The sequence below is a fragment of the Coloeus monedula genome (genome assembly GCF_965178545.1).
Source record: "Coloeus monedula genome assembly, chromosome: 28".
Lineage (NCBI taxonomy): Eukaryota > Metazoa > Chordata > Aves > Passeriformes > Corvidae > Coloeus > Coloeus monedula.
Window position 1 is genome coordinate 5,104,116 of NC_138808.1, and position 23,173 is coordinate 5,127,288.

Genomic DNA, 23,173 nt, shown 5'->3' on the forward strand with positions numbered 1-23,173 from the left:
AATGCTGTCCTAGAAAACTTTTTATTTCCACCTCCATCCACATATAAGTTAAAAGCAATCATAAATAAGAGGGCACAATAAGTAAGTACAAAAGCAATGGGCAGATACAATAAATAAATAAATACATACATACATACAGATTGGGGTGGCTCGAGCCCATGGGGCCCAGAGCTGCTATTTCACGTGAAATAGATGGGGAGGGGGGTTGCGTCCCAGGGGGTTGTACTTAGTACATACAGCCTGAAAACCAGTGACTGCTGGTTGGGTTGATGCAGGGTCCTCAGCGCCCGCTCAGCTCATAGGTAGCAATGTTCACCTGGTCTGGGGTGTTCGTGATGCTGACAGGCTGGCGGGGCTGCAGGGATGTGCAAACGAACCAGCCGGGGAAGGCAGCCGACTCGAAGCGGGTGGTCCCCTCAGCTGGGCTGTCCAGGCGATAGAAGATGAAGCGGGTCAGCTCCACACTCTCAATATCCCTCCTGACATCTGCTTCCTATAACCACGGAGGTGAAATGGGAGTTAAGGTGGAATAGAGCCCCCAGCCCCACAGAGGACACACTGGTGGGACCCCCTGCTCACCTCCAGCTGCAGCACGGGCTTGGTGCCACTCATCACACATGACATGTAGAGCCGGTAGCCCTTGATACCCAATGCCACCGGCACCCTTCCAGACCCTGGGCTGCCCTGTGATGACCGGGGACGGTACAGAGCGATGTTAAGCTTCACTGCAGAGAGAAGGGACAGGTAAATAGGCGGTCCTGGGATTGTGGGTCAGCTCCTGGATGGTCCTGGGTTTGGGGAGAGGGACGGTGGGACGGGACCATATGCTCTCACCTTTCCGTCCAGCAGAAGGTCCCTGCAGGTGCAGTGCCACCAGCTGGGTGGGTGACTCCAGTACGAAGCATTTATGGTCAATGTCCAGGATGTCAAAGGACTGGGAGCGAGTGTAGCGGAAAACGGGTGCCCCAGTATAACTGCCCTTGATGCACTGGAAGGAGACGGGCTCTGTAGGGAGTGAGACAGTCAGGGGGACGCTGATGCTCCCAGGTCCAAGAGTATCCCCCAAGAGTATCCTCTGGCTGGAGTGACACCCCTGACATCACCCTCCTACCGAAGATATCGTCCAAGAAGCTGCCAAGGTCACTATCGGCAAAGTCCTTGTGCGACGGCTGCTTTAGGAGCTTGGTCACAGCAGCCACCAGGACGGCAGCCTGGCGAAAGGTCCTGGAAAGGTGTCCTTTTGTCACTGCCACCTGGATGCCCACCCCAGGCGATGTCACCTCCAAGTCCAGTTGGGGCTTTTGGGGAGGAAAGGGGATGCAGAGTGAGAGCCTGGCTTCCATACCACACGGACCCCACTGCTCCCACCACCCCAGCGTTACCTTCTGTGGGCAGAAGCAGTTGGGGCCATACAACGTCTCCTCATTCAGGCTGAAAGGCAAAGGGAGATGGTGAAGCCAGGGTCAGGAACGCAGCAATCACATCCCCAAAGTCTTCTCTGGCACATCTGTTCTTACCTGCTGCTCTCCAGTGTGTCCAAATCAGGGACGAATGCCATTGCCGTCACTGGCTGCAGAGTCCTGGGCAGAGACTTCACAGCACCTGCAAACTGCTGAGGCGCTTGGCTGCCTGCTCCTGCCTGTCCCGCCTGCAGGGCTGCTTGGCTGCTCTCTGAGCCCGGCGTCAGTGGGGCTGGTTTTCAAGAGTCTCTAGAAGGAAGCGTTGTCAGAGTGGGATTTCCAGGTTTCGCAATGCCCAGTTTTGCCCAATTACTCTGTTGAGACTGGAGGGCTGGAGGGGTTGGTTGCCCCCAAGCAGTGCAGTGGGGAGGCAGAGCATGGAGCAGAGCAGGGGATGCTCCAGGACCAGAGTGTGGGGCAGAGCAGTGAATGATCCGGAGCTGGGGTGTGGGGCAGAGCCAAAGCTTCCCCACAGCTTCCTTCTGCACTGCCCAGACCCCTGGTGCCATGGCCAGCTGTGTGCCCTCTGTCACCCCTCTTGTCCCCACTGCTCCAGCACCAGTGGGTGCAGGACCCTCCTGTCCCCTCGGTTTCTTGTGCCCACGCATGCCACCCTGGGGACATGGCCTCCAGGGCCATGGCCTTCAGGGACACCCCTCATCCTCGTGTCCATCCAGTGTGCCGGAGATTGCACCATGCTGGGGAGGGCCGGGGATGTGCGTGGCCGGGCTTGCGTGGACTTGGGCTGTTGGGGTGCTTTCCTGGCACCTGTTTCACTTCCTGAAAGTGCCGTCCAGCCCTGCACAACTCCTGGGGCCGAGACTGGCACCACCATGACTCAGTGTCAGGAAATTGCCAGAAACCCAGAGCTCCCGGAGCACTTCCTGTGCCCTGCTGAGCATCCGCTGGCTGTCACACTTCCTGGGATGTCCCCAAAGGCCTGAGGTCCCCCAGGGCAAGGGGTCCTCCACGACACAGTGGAAGTCCCCAGGCCGTGGTAGAGGTCCCCAGGCCACGGTTGGGGTCCTGAAGCCACGGTGAGGGTCACCAAGCCATGACGAGGGTTGTGGGCCATGGACCACGGTGCGTGTTGCCAGGCCATACCAAGGGTCTCCAGGCCACGGTGAGAACTCTCTGGCCATTCCGGGGGTCCCCAGACCCCACACGGGATCCCAGGCCCCGCCAGGGCCTTGCCCCGGCCCGGCCCGGCCCGGCCCGGCGCTCCCCGCCCGACGGCGCAGCCGCCCTGGGCCGGGATGGAAGGGCGGGGCAAAAGGGGCGGGGCGCCGCGGCGTAGTGACGCAAGGGCGGGGCGGGGCGGGGCCAGAGAGCGGGGCCGCTGTCAGAGCCGGGGCCACGAGCGGGCTGTGCGGACGTGCCGGTGGGTTCCACGGCAGGGCCGGACGGTGGGGCCGGACCCAGCCGGGCCGGAGGGCCGGGAGCGGGGGCCGGGGCCGGGGCGGGGCGGGGGTCGCGCCGGGGGCCGCGCTGGGCCGGGGGCCCGCGGTCGCGCCCCGGTGTCCTTGGCGCCGCCCGGGCGCCTGGGAGGAGGGGAGCCGGGGGGCGGGGCTGTGGCGAGACGGACAGCCGTGCGGCCAATGGCAGAGCCCAGCCGTTGGCTCCGCTCCTATAGACGGCGCGGAGCGCCGAGTGCGGGCGGCGGCGGCGGGCGGTGATTGGGGGGCGCGGGGCGGGGGCGGTCCTGGCGCGCTCTCGGGGGCGGGGCGGGGGTCCCGCTGCCCCTTCCCGCGCCCGCCGGCACGCGGGGCCGCCTCGCGCCTCACGGGTCCCCCCCGCGCCCTCTCGGCAGGGCCGCTTCGTTCCGTTTGCCCGGTCGGAGGATGCCGTCCGAGCCCGCGGCGCTCCCTGGCGATGTCTGGTGGGCTCTGGTGGGCCGGGGTCGGCGGTGTAGCGGCCACAGAGGGTCTGCCCCGGACCCCGCCCGCCGTGAGGCCCTCGCCCGCCGCGGGCCCGGAGGTGCCCGGTGCTGGATCGGCTGTGGCTGCAGCCGGTGGCTGTGGCCCCGCTGCTTCCTGGAAAGTGGAGTTTATGCTGTTTTTAACCTAGGACGCGTTCCTAAATTCCAAGTCGTTCCCAAGTACCCGCCATCTAGGCTGACGTCCCCATCCCGATTGCGGGTGGGTCACATTTAGCACTTTAATCTGCTTATTGGTGAGCTCTGGGCCGTCATCTGTTGTGGGTATTCCTGAGGTTTGACCTTTTGGTGAGGTTTGGGCTGTGGCTGGCTGCCCCTCTGCACTTTCCTCAGTCATCACTCCCAGTGTGACCTTTGCATTCCTATTTGACCCTGATATCCCTTATCTCAGGCTCGGTTTACTACGTCTTTGCTTCTGGTTCTGTATTTTGATCCTACTTGCAATTATCCCAGCTCCAAGCTTGTCTTGTCTCTGTCCAGGCTCCTAGCCAACCGTTCCTGCAAGAGATCCTCAAAGAGGATCCTCAAAGCTAGTTCTGCTTGCTTTGGGTCAACCTCCGGCATTAACCTCACTGTTTTCCTGAGAGGTCGCTGGATGCTGCTGAGTGACAACACCGAAACTGGACATGAAACTGGAGATGTTGATGCTGCTTCTGTCCTAAAGCTTTTTCCCTGCCATATGCATGCCTGTGCTCTGGCACCTGATTCAGTTGACTCTCTGAAATGCCACAGAATTGTGGAATGCTTTGAGTAGGAAGGGACCTGAAAGATCGTCCAGTTGCACCTCTCCCCCCCCCACCCACCGTGGGCAGGGACACCTTCCACTATCCCAGGTTGCTCCAAGCCCCATCCAACGTGGTCTTGAACTTCCAGGGATGGGACAGCCACAGCTTCTCTGGGCAACCTGTGCTAGTGCCTTAGCACCCTTGCAGGGAAGAATTTCCTCCCAGTATCCCATCTAACCCTGCCCTCTGGCAGTGGGAAGCCAACCCCCCTTGTTCTGTCGTTCCAGGCCCTTGTCTAAAGTCCCTCCTCAGCTCTCTTGGAGCCCCTTTAGGGATTGGGAGAGTCTCTAAGGTCTCCCTGGAGCCTTCTCTTCTCTAGACTGAACATCCCTGACTTTCTCAGCCTTTCAGATAAATACCTGTGTGTGTTATGCTGTGCAGATCTGAAGAGGGTGAATCCCCAGTGCTGTGGCACTTGTGGTCCTGCACCTTTCTTGCCAGGTGTGATTGTGGGCAGGGTGGAAAGGACAAGTGGTTCCCTTTTTCCTATGGGTAAATCTGTCAAACACTTTGGCTGAATTCAGGTGACTCTGGGTCTTCCTCAGGCTGTTTGAACCAAAACCTTATGGTTTGTGATGGGAAGTGTAGGCGCTGTCATGCCAGGCAGACAGAACTACAGAATCGCAGAATATGCTCAGCTGGAAGGAACCCACAAGGATCATCAAGTCCAACTCCTGGCCCTGCACAGGACCATCCCCAAGAGTCACACCCTGTGCCTGAGAGCGTTGTCTAAATGCTGCTTGAAGTCTTGCCAGGCTCGGTGCTTTGAGCACTTCCCTGGGGAGTCTGTTCCAGTGCCCAAACACCCTCTGGGTGAAGAACCTTTTTCTAATACCTAACCTAAAGCTCCCCTGACACAACCCTCGGGTCCTGTTACTGAGAAGAGATCAGTGTCTGAACTAGATTCAGCAAGACAAACCTGGAAGGCTGGCTGGCAAAACGCTGGCCATGGAGGTGTGTTGTTTTCTCTAGTCCCTTGTGAAATTTCTTTTTAATCTGGCGAACGCATGATAAGTGCTTTGACATTGGGCTGCTGCTCGTTAAACTCTTCTGGGATATGGAAACCAGCCAGCTGGGTCACCTCTAGCCTTGGGTCCTGCCTCTTGCGGGAGAAGCTGGGTGGAAAGGGCAGCTCCAAGAAGAGCAGCTCCAAGAAGAGCAGCTCCAAGTGCCTGCACTTCCTTCGGGATGATCCTGCTCCAGTGCTTTCCTTGGGCTGCGCTGGTTGGTTGGATGTGTGTAAACCCCATGGCTGACCCTGTGGCCAACCCCCTGGCTAACCCCAGGCCTCCCGGTACATGCCCTACTGAAAGCTGCAAGTTGGGAGCTCTCAAAGGTCCCACGCCGGCTCTGGGTTACTTTTCTGGGTTCTCTGAGCAGGGGAGAGTCCCTCTCTGGGTCTTTCATCTGCATTGACATTCTTGGGTGTGGGCTTTTGAGGAGAAGCAGTCTGTCCTGGAGTCCACTTCTCAAGTGCTTTGCAGTACTATACCCCTACTTTGCAAGCACTTTCCCCTGTAAATGGTTTGTTCCCAGCCTTATCCTGGTGCACGTCACAACAAACCAAGAAGAAGAAAACCTCGGCCAAGCAGAGTGGTCACAGAAATTGAAGCCCAGACCTACCTGGGAGGCAGAGCGATGGAAGAAGCTGAAATTAAGAGATGTGGGTGGCTTTGGTGTGCAGCGGCTCCTTCGAAGCCAGTGTTGGGTACCCAGCAAGCAAATTTGCTTCGCACTGTCATGACAGGGGAGATGATGATGCCACGCTGCCAGGGATGGGAGAGGCAGACCTGGCCATGCCAAGTGTACTGAGCGTAAACTGCATTTCCAAGCCGTGAGGCACCTGGCTGTGAGACAGGGTGGATGGATGAATCCAAATTAGAAACTGATCCTAAGCTCAGTTCTCCGTGCTCAGGGGAGGGGGTGGTCTCTGTTCAGTGCTCTCCTGCAGTTATTCGTAACCCACTTTTCTGTTCTCTCTCAACAGGAACTTGTGTGAGGCAACAGGACAAAAATGCTTAACTTAAGGACTTGTGCGGCAAAGCTGAGGCCGTTGACGGCCTCACAGACTGTAAAGACAATTTCCCAGCACAGACCGGCAGCACCTAGGACGTTCCAACAGCTCAGGTGCTACAGTGCACCGGTGGCTGCTGAACCGTTTCTGAGTGGGACTAGTTCTAACTATGTGGAGGAAATGTATTATGCTTGGCTGGAAAATCCCAAAAGTGTACATAAGGTAAGGATCAACCTTGCCAGGACGTCACCTTCACTTCTCTGTGTGTCTGAGCAGTGGGTGCAGGTAAGTGCCAGCTCTTGAGGAGGAGTGAATTCATCTGTAGGGGCCAGACGTTTGTGGACGGTCCTTCTGCCTCACTTTGCCCAAAAGAAACAGCAGTGATTCCTTGAGCAAGAGCCAAGAGGAGCTTTTTCTGTTCAAGAGGGAACGCCGTGGGCTTGGGACACGGGCAGCATCCTGGATCACAAGCGGATACAAGGAATGGCTTCTGGGAATCCACCTGTAGCAAGCTCCCAATACTGTATTTTTTCCATCTCTGGTGGCTTATCAAGAGGGTTTATTCTGGAGTGGAGGATGGGGAAGAGGGCCAAGGAGGGTATTCTCCACATTGTGACTTGTTTCCTTTTTGTCTCAGGCACGGGTGGTGTTCTGTGTTGGGGCAGATGTAGCTAAGCTTGGCTTTGAGCTTGTGTGTGTAAAGCCAGACTGCTGATCTGCAGACCAAGAGGGGGACAAGGTCTGGTGGCCAGAGGAATTCCCACCAGCTGCTCCTGAACTTCAAACTGGGAAAACAATCCAGCTGTGGGCAGTATGTGCAGAGGTCTGTCCTGATCTGGATCCCTGAAGCTCTTCCAGCAAGAGTGAGCCCAGCAGGTGAGGGCTCAGCTGGGAGGAGGAGTTCTGAAACCTGACAGCATTTTTCCCCATTCCCAGTGTTTCACAAGGAAAATGTTCCTCTAGTGACTAAGTCTCAGCATTACCCAGGGGATTTTTAGGACAGTTTTGAACATGTCCTGATGTGGAGCAGGGATTTTCTTTATTCATGAGTCATGTGCAAACCAGGATAGAATGAGTGAATGAGCAACCAGGGGTATAAGGAATCCTATGCCCCAGCACTCATGGCAGTGTGGATGTGTTTTCAATGGCACTGATCCCACCCATCCAAAATGTAGGTGCTAAAACGTTCTTAACGTAGGATTTTCACAAAAAATGTTGACTTCATGCTTCTTTGGAGGGAAACAGACGGCTGAGCCAAACGACAGAATCGGAAGTCACAAAACATCTTAGTTTGGGTTGTGCCCTTTGCAAATAGTGACTCGGGAGCTGCCCAAGCACATGGTACAGCCCCTCCTTCAGAGGTGCGATATTGAATTAAAAGCCATGAGCTTAAATACTGTAGCTTGATTTAAAAACAAGTGAGCGTTACACCACCTTGTCCCAGCAACAATCATGTCTTTGGCAGAGAGTCGTGCTATGGTACCAGCTCTTTGATTCCAGACTCTGGACAGTCTTGAAAGTCACTCCGAGTGGATATGAGAGTAAACATCAGCACTGACCATGGAAGCTGGCTGGGAAGTGAATTTGGGTCCTGTGGCCAGACTTCTGGTTTGCTTCTGGGCTTGTCTCCTTGTTAATGGGGCTTGTCAGCCTGTCTGTAGGCAGGCAGGGCATGTGCACACTTGGCTGAAGAAGTTGGAGGAGAATTTAGGTTGGAAGGAGACTTTGGAGCTTCTGTCCAAGCATCCAGCTTGGAGGTGGCCTCTGGCTTGTTGGTGACATCCATCTTCATGGCTAGACCAGGTCACCTGGGGCCTTGTGCAGTCAGGTTTTGAGCCTCTGTAAGGGTGGAGCTTTCACCACCTCTCCAGGCCCCAAGTCCAGTGTTTATGGTGAAGGATTCCAAGTGTGTGATTTCTGGGTGACTGATCCCCTGGAAATCAACAGCTCTGGAAGTACTTCCAGTGCTCAGAGAGCAGTAGAGTAACTGACAGAGGATTTTTCCTCCTGCGTGGCTGGGACTCGTTTGTGACAGCAGGAAGATCAGTGAATGAAATGAAATGAAATGAAGTCTTGCCATTTCCAGGAAGCAAACCTGAGACTCATGATGAAAAAAGCAAGTCTCAAAGACTGCTTTTCCAACAAAACCAAGCTGGAGTCCTGCTTGACAGAAAGGGGTTGGAGTAGGGAGATGGGACTGTATGACCTTTGAGTGTCCTTTCTAACCTAAACCGTTCTGTGATCCTACAAAATCCAGCTCCAGGTCCCAGAACTTTTGGTGGGCTTGATGCATGTGTTGATGTGGACTTTGCCGGTGCTTCCTGGTGCACTTGGCCTCATTCTGGCCTTGTCTCTTGCGTGGACTCCACCTCGTTCCACTGACCTGTTTACCAAGATTCCTTTGCAGCTCCTCTCTGCACTCCTTTGTCCTGTCTGCACTCGTTTGTCCTGTCTTCACTTTTCCATGGGTCCCCTGTTCCTCGTGGGATGCTGAGCTGCTGTGCTCGGGCTGGGCTTGCAGCCATCTCTGGTCATGCTGGCTCGCAGTCTTCATCAGCCTGTGTGCCCTCCCGGGGGAGGAAAGTGCCACTCCTGTCCTTGATAAGCGTTGGCCTCCATCCTGCCAGATGAAGGGTCAGATCATAGGGTGGAGCTCTTGGAAGGAGTCACGCTGTCACGCGGACCTGGCTGAGGTTCTTCTGTCCCTGTGTAGCACAGAGACCAGCTGCTCCTCGCTGTGCTGTGTCCCGCTAGGGAGGGACACATTCAAGTGGGAAGAGCTGGGGTGTCTTTGCTGTTGTCACCAAAAACCTCTGAGGCTTCCAGCTGATGTGGTGATCCCAGCTGAGCACACTGAATGCATTTCCTCCTTGTAGACACCAGGGGTTTAAACTGCAGAACAAGCTTTAGTGCTTGCTTAAAATAGGGAAGGTAAAAAATAGGTTATTTTAGGGAATTTTCTGCATGGAATCCTTTAGCTGAACTCCAGTTTCAAAGTCCGATGAGCAGAGTTGGATAATAGTAACAATAGAATAATAAAAATCAGAGCAGAGTGGGAGAAAGGGGAGATGAGGGCATGGGGGATGGGTGCCAGAGGGCTACCACAGGGTCGGTGCTGCTTGCTCCTGGACCTCATCCTGTGGATGTGGGGACACCATCCTCCTGCCCCCTGTTTGACCATCTTGGGTGCTTGGCACAGACCACACTGTCTTCCCATATCCTAAGCAAGCTCATGGGTGCTTCGGGGAAGGTGGCCAAAGAGCTGTGGCTGCAGGTGGGTGGTACCTGCATACACCTGGGGTAGGTTCAGCTTCCTTAAGCAGCACCCCTGGAGTTTGGGTTGAACCAGGGGACAGGGACCCAGCTCTCCTCATGGATCTGTACGTGAAGCAGCCCTTAACACAGACTCCTTAACATGCCAGTGTTTGGGATTTTAAATGAAAAGGGGTGAGCCCATCACAGCTCAGAAAACTGAAGGTCCTTGTCTAGGCTGATAAGGGACACGGCAGTGTGCATAGCATGAGCCCATTGGTTGCTGCTTGACTGCCTGCTCTCAGCAAAGATTACCTGCCCTAAATTTGGTTCAGGCTACTTCTCCTCCTTCAGCCTTAAGTTCTGATATTCCTCTTCTTCTCCCTGCGGACCATGCCAAGCAGGGTTGGTGCTTCTGGAGCCCATGGCAGGGGAAGGAGCAGGAAGCAGCCTGAGCTGGAGGTGGAAGCTGTGTGTCCCTTATGCACCTCCCAGCCTGCAGCACCCTCACTGCCTGCAGTGGATAGGAAATGTCACCCCTCTCCTCTTGCTGTGCATGCCTGACCTCCAAGCTGGGAAGCTGGGACATGACAGTATGAGCCCACACCCTTCTTTGGGAGCTGAGTCTCGTAGAAGGTGCTTGTTTGGCTTGGTGAGCTGGTTTGGGGCTGTTCCCAATAGAGGAGCCAGCCCTGAGCTCCACTCACAGAACCGAGCTCAGGATCCCTCTAAAGCCTGAACTCTCCTGGTGTGTGGCAGACAGCTGGCTCACCAATCCCGCTTTGCCAGTGCATGGAAGAGCGCTGGGAAAGCCAGTGCAGACTAATGCTTTGTGTTGTGTCTGTGGGACTGTCTAAAAATGCCCTGAATCTGAGCTCTCTTGTACCCAAAATGTGTGTCTATGTATCTTACATCCTGTGTGTGTCTATACAATGTATAAAAGTGAGTGGAGCACTCACAGAGTTGCCACGGGCACAGAGAAGTCAGAGGGGAGTAATCCCATGAGTTTATTACTGCCATTACCTTTGTCAAATGCTGGATTAAGGCAAAGTTCTCCTTCCTGTGATAAAACAGGATAACTCTGATGGGGCTGTTCGGCCTCTCCCGTGGGAGATGTGAGCTCCAGAGGCACCTCTGTGCTCCCCAGAAACTCTTGGGACGGCCCTTGGATTCTCTTGAATTCGAGACCACATCAGCAGGTTGAAAGGTGATGTTTTTCTGGCACTTACCAGGGCCCTAGCCTGCCCTGTGCCATCCGGACATCATTCTGTGAGGCAATAAAGCACTCAGTGAAAGTGCCCAAGCTGACCCAGCCAGTGACACACCTTGTTTGCAGAGTTTAAAGTGAACTTTCTCTTCCAAAACAGAAGCAAATTGCAACTCCAAGAGGTATGAATGGCAGAAGGGAGAAGGTTATAAAGGCGACACCCCTGGCTCCGTCCCTGTCCCCAGCCCCCTCCCAGGTTGACAGGTACTCCTTTGCTCTTGCCTGTCTTTATTTGCCAGTACACGAAACAACCTTAAACCACGGAGCAAAGCAGCCAGCCAGGTTCCTCTCCATCCCAAGGGCACAGAGCCCATCCCTGGGTCCTTGTCCCTCCGTTTGCAGGAGCTGATGGCTTTGGGGGCATCCAGGAGCTCTGTGAGCATGGGGAAGGGAAGAGCAGGGATGGAACATAAAGCAGATCTTCCTCGTTTCCCACTGAAATTTCCTTTAGCAGTCAGAAGAGGGTTGGGTGTTTTCTGTCTTCCCTTTTTTTTTCCCCTTGGGGGAGTGATTGTTTATCAGTTACAGTGTCAAAATGTTCCAGATTTTATTTATGTTCCTTTAGCATGACCTGTTTCTAAATTTATTCACCTTGTGCAGTCATGTGGTGGGGCGATGGGGTGCTTGGGTAAATTGGGGCTGGAAATACCTTCCTGGGACATGTGATGGGTGCTGCAACTGGAGGAGCTCTTGGGGGGAGCAGCTGAGCTGAGGCAACTCCAGCAAAGGGCAGGTTTTCAGTCCTCCCCACGCTGCTTCCAGGGGACAAAAACTGTTTTCTGCCTCAAACAAACCCTGCTTTGAGGGCACTTTTCTACCTCATTTAAACACTTTGGGGGTGGCTGGCTGGGCTTTGCCCATCTGTGATCGCCAAGGCTGTATTTGGTGCCCTCCAAGGTGCAGGATGCCAAGCTCCCAGTCGGTGGAGAGAGCCTTGGGCTGAAACCAGCGTGCAAATCCCACGGGATTTGTTTGCTCTAGCTAGCTTCCTGGGTCTGTGCTGGCACACAGCTGCTGTTCTGCTGTGCCCTCATCCTTTGCCATCATCTGGCGGCACATGAGACAAGGCACAAGCGTGACAGGAGGATATGGCTTGGACTTTGTTTGGCCAGGCTCTCTCCTTCCCCAGATCTGTTGGTGCTTCTGCAAGGAGACAGGTTAACTTGGGTTTGGCCTGGGACACTTCCAGGTTTTTCAGATGGTGCTGGAAAAGTATGACAGTACACCAAGTCTGTCAAGGGCTTTTTTCCTTTCCAAGTGTTTTGGTTTGTTTTCTTAACACCTAAAAATGCCCATCTGCAGAGGGAACAGGAGCAGAGCCTGTTGGCAGCTGCCTCATTCTGGGCATGGGAGAGCTGGTATGGGAGTACCTCCATAGTGCTGGCATTGGTGTCACCAAAAGGATGGGGAAAAATTGAAGAAGAGGTAGAAAAAGAAAACCATTGCTGGTTGAGGGCTGAACAACACAGCTGATGTGTTGATTTAGGTCTCAGACCATTCAGACCATGGAAAGATGAAGAGGTGTATTTGATTACAAGGCCAAAATATTTTTCAGAAAATATTTGGGGTATTTAGAGGGCAGTGGCTTCCCCTGGGGAGAGGGAAATGGGCTGGAAGTCCAGGCTGGGGCTCATTGCTCAGAGCAGCGGTTCTGAGAGCAGAGCCAAGGGACGGGGTATCACTGTGTCCTGTCCTGGGTGCCACTGCCAAGAGAGGGGTGGCTCTGGTGTTGGCCTCATGCCAAGAGAAGCAATCTGTATGGATGGGAAGTGGGACAGTGATGTAGCTGGAATAGTGGGAGAGCTTTAGTGCTTTTTTGTTCAAGGCAGGTGGGTGCCTTCAGCAGTGGCTGCATGGAGCTGAGGTACAGGGGAGGAGGCAGCTCTGTCCCCTGCTTTGGCAGTAGAGCTGAGACCTCTGTAACCTCAGCCGAGGAGGTGTTTGGGCTGCAAGTGATGACCCTGCTCACCTCTCTTCTTTCCTTTTTCTAGTCATGGGACATCTTTTTTCGCAACGCCAATGCTGGAGCTGCTCCAGGCACTGCTTACCAAAGCCCCCCTCCACTGACTACCAGCCTCTCCACCCTGTCCCAAGCCCAGTCCCTGGTTCAGGCACAGCCTAATGTGGATAAACTGGTGGAGGACCATCTTGCAGTGCAGTCTCTCATCAGGGCATATCAGGTAGGTGGACTTTGTGCCGAGGAGGGTCGCGTCCTTTGTAGAGGGGCTTGCGGTGGCTGAGGGGGGCTGGATTTAGTGTGAGTGATCCGCGTGTTTGCATGGAGAACACGCAGGATAGGAGCTGGGCTGCCTGGTTTGGAATAGGAGCAGCTGATCTGTTGGGGCAGAAGCTCAGCTGATGCTTTGCCAGACAATAGGAAGATTAAAGCTTTGTCATCCAAACAGGGTGGCAGGGAAGGGGAGGTCTTGTCCACACAGGGTAGTTTGCTGCCTTCTGGAATGCTGCTCCTGTGCCGTGGGCTCCTGCCATGCTTAGCAGTGGCATGGAGCACCCATCCTGCTTCCCCCCTGTTGCTGACAGAACTTCCAAGGTCCTAAAAGGAAGGCTCAGGAAACGTTGCCATGTGATTCGCAACCTGATAGAGGCCTCTGGTGCTGATGGGCTGCAGCTCAGACCAATGCTGTCAAGTCAGCCTTCTGGGAGAAATGAATTTGGAGCAGGAAAGAAACATCCTCTGGCTGGGGGAAGGCCAGCAAGTATTTTAACTTGGGAGGACATTTAAATGTGTTTCTACATCTGTGTTACAGTTTTACTTTTTGTTGTGCTCTGGTTTATCAAGTATGGGGGCTGTAATTATGGCTGTGGTGAGAAGTTAATGAACCCAGATGCTGTGCAGTTGTGACCGTGAGCTTCTCACGGGTTCCTGTGATGAAGCACTTGCAGTGCTGTGCAGTTGTGTTCCTGCTGAGGTATGGGGAAAATCCAGTGTAAAAGGCTGTGAGTTAGGGCAGGAACTATAGCACTGGGCGAGTCCAAAGGTCTGCCCAGCCTTGGCCTTGCTCTCTGGCTCCAAGATAGTGCCCCTGCCCTGCCTGCCTCTGCAACTGCAGTGCTGATGTCAGCATCGGGACCTGTTTGCAAGGGTCTGCATGGCTGATTCCATGAGAGATGAGCACCCTGCCAGCTCTCAGGCAGCCCCTGCCAGTGGAACAAGCGGGCAGACGCCGAGTTTGAACATGCAGTGACTGATGTAGTTGGAGGCAGAAGCTCAAAGTCAGTGATTTGAACACAAAATCAGTAACCTCTTCAGCAGGCTCGTCTCTTCTTTGGGCTCTGAATGGCAGCGCAGGAAGATGATGGCTCTTGGATGTATTTTTCTAAGCTATTTGTAGTGAGAAATCCACCTCCCTCCGTGCCCTGGTGTCACAGTAGAGCTGTAGCTGCAGCGGGATGTGCAGGTGGGGAGGTTCAGGACGGTATATGGAGGTATGAAAGAGTAGGAAGGTGAAGGAAGCCCTGCATGTGATTGGTAACCTACTTAAAACATCACACAAGAATTTCTTGCTTGGATCGAGCTTGGTTTTCCCTGTAATTATAGGTGAGCAATTACTACTCTGCTGCGGCATCAGTGAGGACTCCTTAATTGCAACTGTGTTTGCATGTCCAAGTCATTATTACTTTTGAGTTGTAGAGTGGTTTGGCTTGGCAGAGGTCTTACAGACCATCTGGTTCCCACCTCCCTGGCACGGGCAGGGACACCTTCCACTATGCCAGGTTACTCCAAGCCTGGACCAGCCTGGCCTTGAACACTTCCAGGGATCCAGGGGCAGCCACAGCTTCTCTGAGCAACCTGTGCCAGGGCTTCACCACACTCACAGGGAAGAATTCATATAATCCCAGAATACATTGTATTGGAAGGGTCCTTAATGCTTCTCTTGTTCCACCCTGCTGCCCCCCTGCCATAGGCAGGGACACCTACTGCAACCTTCCAAGTTGTTCCACAAGGCACATGCTGCAACCTGGCCTTGAGCACTGCCAGGGAGGGGGCAACCACAGCTTCTCTGGGCAAATTGCCTCTTCATGTGCCTGTGATGCTTAGGAGGAGATCATCAGTGTGAAGTTACTGCATCTGTAGAGAGGAGCTGCTCGAGTTGGACACTGGGAAAGCATCAGGAGACCCTTACACCCTGTCTCTGCTGTGCAGGAGCTTGCCATCGCCCCGTACCCCTGCCAAACCTGGTGTGAGGTAGAGCAGTCCTGCTGGCTGCTGGCACTCTCCTGTGTGCTGTAGGTGACACTAAACCCAACTTCTCCAGGCTTCAGCTGCAGCTAGAATTGGGGTAGCTCTGCACAAAATGTGAAGAGGGAAAGTCTGAATGAAATTTTCTAACTTCTTTTTTTTTTAGGAATGTTTCTTCAATTCACTTGTTTTGATGACTAATCTGTGTTGTTGCTTCCAGGTCAGGGGTCACCACATTGCAAAGCTTGATCCTCTCGGCATTAGTTGTGTAAATTTTGATGATGCACCAGTAACTGTTTCTCCAAACGTCGGTGAGAATTACTCTGCAAATTAATTCTAATGTAATTTAACTTTTTTACCCCTCCCCTCTTTTGTTTTTCTCTCCCTTTTGGTTCCTGTTCTCCTTTCCATTCCTGGTGCATTTCATAGATTCGAGGGCATCATGTAGCACAACTCGATCCACTGGGCATCTTGGATGCAGATCTGGACTCCTCCCTTCCAGCCGATATTATCACATCCACAGACAAACTGGGTGAGGGCTTTGAGAGCAGTTGGTGCTGCATTGCTTGAGCTCCCCTCTCTTTCACAGCTTCTTAGGTAGATTGCTTCACAAGTCGGGGGTCTGAAGTTTCCTTAGTAATGATCACTCTAAAATTGTAGTTGCCGGCAGCAGCAGCAGCAGTGCAGTCCTGCCACCCTCCGGCTGTCACCCCAGTACTCAGCTCATGTTTCTTCAGCCAGTGCCATCACTGATCGTGCTGACCCAGAAGCAAAAAGCCCAGAAGGGCTGGAAGCAATTGCATCTTCTGGAATTGCAAAGCAGAGAGGTTTTGTGTTGGTGAGAGCTGGAGGTCTGTTCTCTCAGCTCCTCTTGCTGCACTTGGGGACCCTCAGAGCTGGGGGTGAATGTACTGGGTTCATCTCTGCAGGGCTGAGGCTGCCCTCCTGAACTTCCAGCTTGCCCCAGCATCTCTAAATCCTTTAGCTGCCTTTTTTCCAAGACTGAGCTATGAGTCCCTACTGGTGATCATAACAAGGAAGCTTTGGGATGCATTCCTGTCCAAGCAGAGAGGCGGAAATCCAAATGTGTTTGAGTGAGAGCTGCATGGGTGTTGTACAGAAGTGTGTGTGTGGTCCGCAGGACTTGAAATCCTGACCTGAAAGTGCTTAAACCCAGCACCTCTCCATGTGCCTTAGAGCTGATTTCTGTAGTTTGCTACCATTCTCCCAGCCAAGATGAGGTTGCTGAACTCTGCCACCTCACTGGTGCTTCCCAGGGTGGTTCCCTGGCACTCCGAGTGCTCCAGAGGCATGCTCCTGCTCCTAACGTAGAGTAGAACAGCAGTGATGATTACTAACCTCGCCAATTGAACCAGCCAATCAGAATGCACGGTGCATGTAAATCACCTTGATTCCTTATTCGTCTGCCAGCACAGGGACACCAGCCCTGGACCTGCTGGACCTTCCAACAGGATTACAGTGTACCAGGAGCGGTAGGGAAGGGCGTAGGTTTTGGTTGGACCAGTTCACTGCATGGTGAGGAAGCTGCTTCATCCCACAGTCTGGACTCTGACATGCTTCTCTGGAGGACCAAACCTTGGCTGAACCTCAGGGGCAGTCCAGCTCCAGCTTGGAGCATGTCCTGTGCCTGAGATATTTTGATGGCAAGAGGTGGGGAGATGATGGCTGTGAACCCAGCTGTGGGAGAAGACGTGCTCATAGTCAGCACTGCGAGGAAAGCAGGGAGACTTTTTAGGTGAACTTGGAGTCACTTACCATGGTTGGGTAGTGGAGAGGATGAGGAAAGGCTTTTCCAGCTCAGGGTTTTTAGCCTCTGCTGTGGGCACTACAGTTCTGAAGCAGAGCAGGGGAGGAGAGCCCTGAAGCCTTACGCCTGGTGGATGCATATCCCTTTTGAGAGTAGAGCAGGGCCTGGATGAAACCCAGAGAGAGTCAGCTGTGAGTGGTGGCAGTGACAGCTGTCCCTCAGCAGGAAAGGGAGCTGGGTGTGGGGAGCAGAGTTACCGTGCTGCTCAGGAAGTCATAGACTGACAGAATGGTCTGGGCTGGAAGGGACCTTAAGAGGTCACCTAGTCTAATCCCACTGCCACAGGCAGTGACACCTTCCACTAGACCAGGTTGCTCCAAGCCCTGTCCAACCTGTCCTTGGACATTTCCAGGGATGGGGCATCCACAGCTGCTCTGGGCACCCTGTGCCAGGGCCTCACCACCCTCACGGGGAAGAATTTCTTCCTTATGTCCAATCTAGCCATGTCCTTTGTCAGTGTGCAACCCTTGTCCCTTGTCCTGGCACTGCAAACCCTGGTAAAAAGTCTCTCTGCTCCTTTCCTGTAAGTCCCTTTATACACTGAAAGGTCACAACAGGATTTCCTGGAGTTTTCTCTCCTCCAGGTTTGACACCCCCAGCTTTCCCAGTCTGTCTCCATAGCAGAGGGGTTCCAGGCCTTCAAGCATCTCTGTGGCCTCCTCTGGACTTGCTCCAGCAGATCCATGTCTGTCTTGCCCTGGGGACCCCAGTGCTGGAGGCAGCACTGGTGGGGTCTCACCTGAGTGAAGCAGAGGGGTAGAACGCCTCCCCTCAGCCTGCTGGTCACACTTCCGATGCAGCCCAGGACATGTATGGATTTCTGGATTGTCAGTGCACGTGGCTGGCTCATGTCCAGCTTCACATCCACCAGGACCTCAAAATCCTTCTCTACAAAGCTGCTTTCCATCCATCCATCCATCCATCCATCCTGGGACTGGGGATTGCCCCGGCTCTTGCATTTGGCGTTGTTGAACTTCACAAAGTTCACATAGTCCCTCTCTTCCCGCCTGTCCAAGTATGTATGTCCTGTATGGCATCCTGTCCCTCCAGCATGTCACTGCAACACTCAGTGGTGTCACCTGGCTGAGGGTGCCCATCATTCCACTGTCCATGTCATCGATGGAGGAATTAAACCCTACTGATCCCAGTAGAGAGCCTTGAGAGACACTGCTCCTTACTGTTCTCCACTTGTACATTAAACTCACAGGTCTGCTTGAGGGGAAGGTCAGTTCAGAGGGAAAGTCAGCTCAGAGAGCTGCTGAGTCTGCTGGTTCCTCAGGAGCTAGGTATGTTCCAGCCATATCCTGGCTTCAGAGGACGCAGAGCCCAGTGTGATCCAAGAGCAAGTCTTTCCTGGCAGCGCCAGCCATCATCCAGGGGAAGCAGTCAAGGCTCCATTTTTCCTGCTTCCCCGGGGTGAGTTGCCACGAGCCAAGCAGTGTGTCCTAGTGTGGCTCACCGTGGTGGGAAGCATTCAGGCATGGCTAGTCCATAGGCCTTGGCTGGAAGGAACCTCAGCATGGGTCTGAGCAAGCCCTTAAGCTTAATCTCTGTTCCTTTGGGGCTTTCATATTAAAATACCTGTCATTGTGGCTGCTGGTGTTGATTTGCTTCCCAGGAATCCATGAATTCATAGGAAATAATGATTATAAATATCTGGGGGCAAGATAACAATGGTGGCAGCTGCCAGCTCATGCTGAGGCTGTGTCTTGGTGTAGAACCCCAGACTCAGGTGGCTAGAGCTTAGCAAAGGACTTTTTTTTTTATCTTGCTGTAAGTATTATTTATACTGAGTAGATTTCCCCCTGGTATTCTTATCTTGGAAAACCTCATCTGGTCAATCCTAACTATAACTGGGTGAACTTAGCTTGCCAATAGTGTTCAGGAAGTGGGGAAGGAGCTGCGGTGGTGCAGAACACAGAACTCCAGCTGGGCCTGAGGTTGGGTGTCGCCTGCTTGTGGCAGAAAAAGCCAATTTCTAAGCAGATCCTGCTGGCTTTTTTTTGCTTTGAAAGAGTATGTGACACTTGACAGGGCACTTAATAACAGGAGTGGTTTTGAAACTTGGAAACAATCTTGTTTCCTCTTTCTGAACAGTGAAGTCCTTTAAAGGTCAGCTTTTGTGGTGTGATCACTGTTGCCAACAGTTTAAGTGACAGTGCTGTGATTCAAAGGAGTTGGATGGTTAGTCTCAGAAATTGATCCTTCTTCTCAATTGCCTTTTGTTTAGCAACTGGTTTGGTTCTGGTTTGGAAGCCCTCTTTGGATTAAGCAGTGTGATCTTTGGGAAAATTGTCAGAGGGAGAAAACCTGCCCAGGGCTACTCAGTCAGAGGAGTGGTAGGGCTCGAGCCACCAAATTCCCCTTTCTCTTGTCCTTTCTATTTAAAAAACAAAGTAATCTCATCCTGATCTTTCACTGCAGCTGGTCTGGCATGGTAAGTGTGTAAAACAAGGACAGGATGACTACAGGAACTCAGTATGACCTGAAAATAGAAAGAAAGAAATAGTACCTTAGCACGCTGAAATCTGGGTGGTGTGTGGAAGGCTGTGTGTGTCTGTCCGCCTGTCTTTCTCCCTGTGGAAGGCTGTCTGTCTGTCTTTCTCCCCATGGAAGGCAGCTGCCTCTGCCTCATGCCAAGGGGAATTGATGGAAATCCTCCTCCAGCTCAGGAAGAGCCAGGCAAGCCCCTGCAGGGAGCTGGGCTTGAAGTGCTCCCATCTTCCTTTTCCCCACTTTGTCTGATTTTCCCTGCTGACCCAAAGGACAAGTGTTTCCAAGGCCTTTTTTGTAACCCAGGTGAGATTGAGGCATTGGGTCACCTAAGCTAGCCAGGCAGGCAGCGCTGGTGCTGTCTGCTTGCCCACACCGAGCATGCTCCAGAAGAGACGGCTGTGCCTGCCTGCCTCGTGAGCTGCCTGCTTATTAACACCCCAGTCCTCCTCCTCTGTGCAAAGGCAGCACCCTTACCTTCTTGGGCTGACCTTGAAATCCTCCCAGTAGCACGAGCAGAGCAAACCCTGTGGAGCAGGTGTTGGTGGGAGGCAGCTCCCTGCTCTGCAGAGGGTCCCACTCCCTGTGATGCAGCTTGGCAGGATGCTTTTGGTCGTGGCAGATGAGGATGCTAGGCCACCCCCTCTCCCATCAAGGTGTGAGAGGAGATCTCAAACCATGCAGCTCAACTGCTCCCCAGTGTCAGATGCCGCCCTTCCCCTCCTGCTCCTCCCTCCTCTCATCAGACTTCCCACTAAGATTTCTCTTCTGCCTAGTGTGTAGTCATCCTCCATCCTTGCCCTTTTGCTTCTGATGGATTTTGACTGTATTTTAAATACTGTATTTTTTTGACTTGTGCTTTCCATGACTAGTTTTCACGGTTCCAGGGTTTTTTTACTAACTTTGACTGCGTCTCTCTATCTTCTCCCTTTCTGCACCCCCTCCCTCCCTGCCCCCCCAGACCTCGCAGTGTTCAAGGAGCGGCTGAGAGTGTTAACAGTAGGAGGTATGCAATTAATGAGCCCTTAACCCTCTGGAGTGCAGGACTCTCTTTGAATAGGTTATTCTGGGCATGAACTGAGCTGGTAAAGTGGACCCCTCCCATCTCCCACCACTCCTGAGTTTTGCAACATGTTTTATTTTTAATTTCTACTCAAAGTCTTGATGTAGGTGTGTGGTTAGTGGCGCTTTGCCTTGTAGAAGTCCTCGTTTTGAGCCTTGCTGGCCTTTTCTATACCATGTTTGCATGCCTGGCTTGCTAGAGTACATGTTTTGTTGTGAATATTAATTTTACAAGGCCTCAATCTCCCTCATTGGTTCAAGGCTCCTAAAAATCCAATCTGTCTTCTCCTGGTTTTCTCGCAGGGAAAATTTGGCAGCTTGTCCCTTGTCTTCCTCCGTCCAATGGTGTTGCTGCCTATAAATACTGAGTGTTGTTAGAGCTGGCAGGCTGCAGCAAAGCAGAAGCAAAGATGCTTAGATGTCCTAAAACTCCCTGTAAAATCTGATACTCCCTAAAGTGTGCCAGGGTGTCTTCAAAGCATCACAGCAGAACAAGCCAAAACCTTGTGCTGCAGGTCTGCAAGCTTCAGCAAATTACTGAGGATTCCCTGAAACCCTTCAACAGGAAGTTTGTGTGGGATGCTCCCTGCTGCCTCTCTCCCGGATTTCTCTTTGCATGGGAACCAAAGAGAAGCCCCAGAGGCATGGGGCCAAACTCAACTCCTGCCTGGTTCAATGTTCCTAGGCATAGCTCCAGAGCAGAGCTTCTGGGGCCGGGCTTTGTTCCCTCTCCTGGGACTCTGGTGTCCAGGAGGGTGGCGTGAGCAGCAGAGGGGATGGACAGCAGTGGCAGCCAGGAATGTGTCCACTACAGGCTGACTGGAGTGTTCCCAGTCTCTGGAATTGCCCCTCAAGGCTGCACAGGGATGAGCCATGACCAGCCCCATCGTCATGGAATCACAGACTGGCTCAGGCTGGAAGGGGCCTTTCACACCATCCAGTCCACTAGACCAGGTTGCTCCAAGCCTGGCATTGAACACTTCCAGGGACTGGGCTGTCTACTGCTCACTGTCTGTTCCTGACCAGACAGCAAGGGACAGACTTTTAAGATGGAGTTCAGGGAAGGGGCCAGCGCAGGAAGGGCCAGTTTTTTGCCTCCCATTCCATGAGGAAGGTGGGTTACACTGCCCTGCAGTGTTTAGATGATGTTCCCCATCCCCTCTCTAAAAGAACCCCCAGATGGGATCCTGGGCTGGTTTGGAGGAAGCTGGGAGGAGTAGTGGTATGTGTCTCCTCTGCAGCTCCTGCCCTGGGTTTAGGAAACACCTTGGGACCAGGCTTTGTTTGGGAGCGTGGGAGGGATGAGCAGGAGACCGAGAGAGGTGCCAGGGCTGTAGACCCACTCCTTCATCCAAGCTCCTGCTTCAGAAGGGTCCTCGGACTCCCCAGTTCCTGGCCCTGCTTCTGCCTTTCGGCATCAGTTCAGCAAGGTCAGCACTGTCCCTCCTCCTCTGTGCCTCAGTTTCCCCAAAGACAACCATGAATTTCAGTGGGTAGTGAGGCACCTCTGATGGCTTTGGGGTACAGTGGGACTCACCTGCAGCCCTAAATCCCAAGGCTCGAGGCCTGCTTGGCCCCTCTCCAGGCCCAGCCCAGCTCCCCATAGCCCCCATACCATGAGTATAAGCTGCCTCCAAACCTTCAGCTGCAGCGCCAAAGGGAGGAGGTTTGCTGAGCAGACCTAGGCAAAAACTCTAATTAAAAAGCTGTTGATTGGGGTGAAGGGGTACCTGGGCAGCCAAACCCCTGAGTGGCTGCTGACCGCCCTGCTCCCAGGCTGAGCTATTCAGGAGAGTCTGTCAGAGCCCTGTTGCCTTTTCTCTTCTTTGTCTCTCCCTCCTTGGGGTTTTGTCTGTTTGGTTGTGTGTGTTTTAACTGTTTCCTTCTCCGTGTTGACTCCATTTTTAATTCCCACCATGTGCCAATACCTCCAGAGTGCTCGGTGACTCCTCAATTCCTGTTTCTTTTCTCTCCCCTCTGTTACAATTTGTGGTGTATTTTTTGTGTTCTTGGGGCTCCAAACTCCCTGACTCACCATGGATTTTAATTGCCTGTTTCCATGCATATACATTGCTTTGTGGTTAATTTCCTGCGGTGCCTTCCGTAATAACTCCTTGTTCTGTGCTTAATGTCTTTTTGTTTAATTATGGCTTGGTTTTTATCCCTATAAACCTCCTTCATGCTTATTATTTTTTTTATGCTGCTTTTTTTTGTCCCTTCCCCACCTCTCCCAAATGCACCTGACGGCATCCCCGGCCCTCTTCCTTCCTTCTTTCTCGTGCTTGTCCCACCCATGACAAATCCTGCAGGCTTTTACGGTCTGGATGAATCTGACCTCGACAAAGTTTTCCACTTGCCCACAACTACTTTCATCGGTGGAAATGAATCGGCTCTTCCACTCCGAGAAATCATCCGTCGGCTGGAGGTGAGGAGGGGAGGGGTCTGGCATAGACCTCTGTGCAGCCAGGGACAGGGGCAGAGCGGTTGTCTTTGGAAAGTCCTGGGTCAACCTGCACATTGTAAGATTTTCAGTTTGGGAACTGCTTCACAGCACTCGCTCCACTCACAAGAGCCACCTTGAGTAACCTGCTCAGTTCTGATCGCCTCCAGCTTTCTGCTGCATTGCAGCAACGCACTTGGTTTGCCCAGGGTGGAGCAAACCCCAGGCAACTGGATATTGCCTTTTTTGAAACCTCTCCAGCTATGCTTTCCAGTTTGAAGCAGCAGCTGGTGCTGGCAGAGCACAGGAGTGGGCTGGAGGCCAGTGGTCCCCTCTCCAGGCACTGCAGCAGTGTTACTGTCCAGCATGGGGGTCCATCAGAGGGTCTTGGTGCAGTTGAGACCCCTGGGGCTGGGGCTTCCAGCTCGTGCAGGC

The 23,173-nt window shown here is 53.3% G+C and overlaps 2 protein-coding genes across 2 annotated transcripts in view; one reads left to right on the forward strand and one right to left on the reverse strand.

Annotated features, from left to right (window-relative positions):
* Positions 1–280: 280 nt before the first annotated feature.
* On the reverse strand, positions 281–1,586 carry LOC309582941 (interleukin-1 beta-like; the record flags this gene model as incomplete). The annotated part of the gene is made up of 6 exons (XM_082298379.1): positions 1,518–1,586; positions 1,383–1,431; positions 1,112–1,298; positions 835–1,005; positions 580–725; positions 281–493 (listed from the first exon to the last, which is right to left on the reverse strand). The coding sequence occupies exons 1-6, from the start codon at positions 1,556–1,558 to the stop codon at positions 281–283; spliced, it is 807 nt and encodes a 268-aa protein (XP_082154505.1). The 5' UTR covers positions 1,559–1,586.
* Positions 1,587–2,758: 1,172 nt separating this feature from the next.
* OGDH (oxoglutarate dehydrogenase) overlaps positions 2,759–23,173 on the forward strand; it is a 30,951-nt gene continuing 10,536 nt past the window's right edge. The window contains exons 1-5 of the mRNA XM_082298334.1: positions 2,759–2,841; positions 6,169–6,417; positions 12,706–12,894; positions 15,345–15,447; positions 22,608–22,723. Coding sequence (XP_082154460.1) covers positions 6,196–6,417; positions 12,706–12,894; positions 15,345–15,447; positions 22,608–22,723 — 630 coding nt within the window. The 5' untranslated portion in view covers positions 2,759–2,841; positions 6,169–6,195. The remainder of the gene's footprint in view (positions 2,842–6,168; positions 6,418–12,705; positions 12,895–15,344; positions 15,448–22,607; positions 22,724–23,173) is intronic.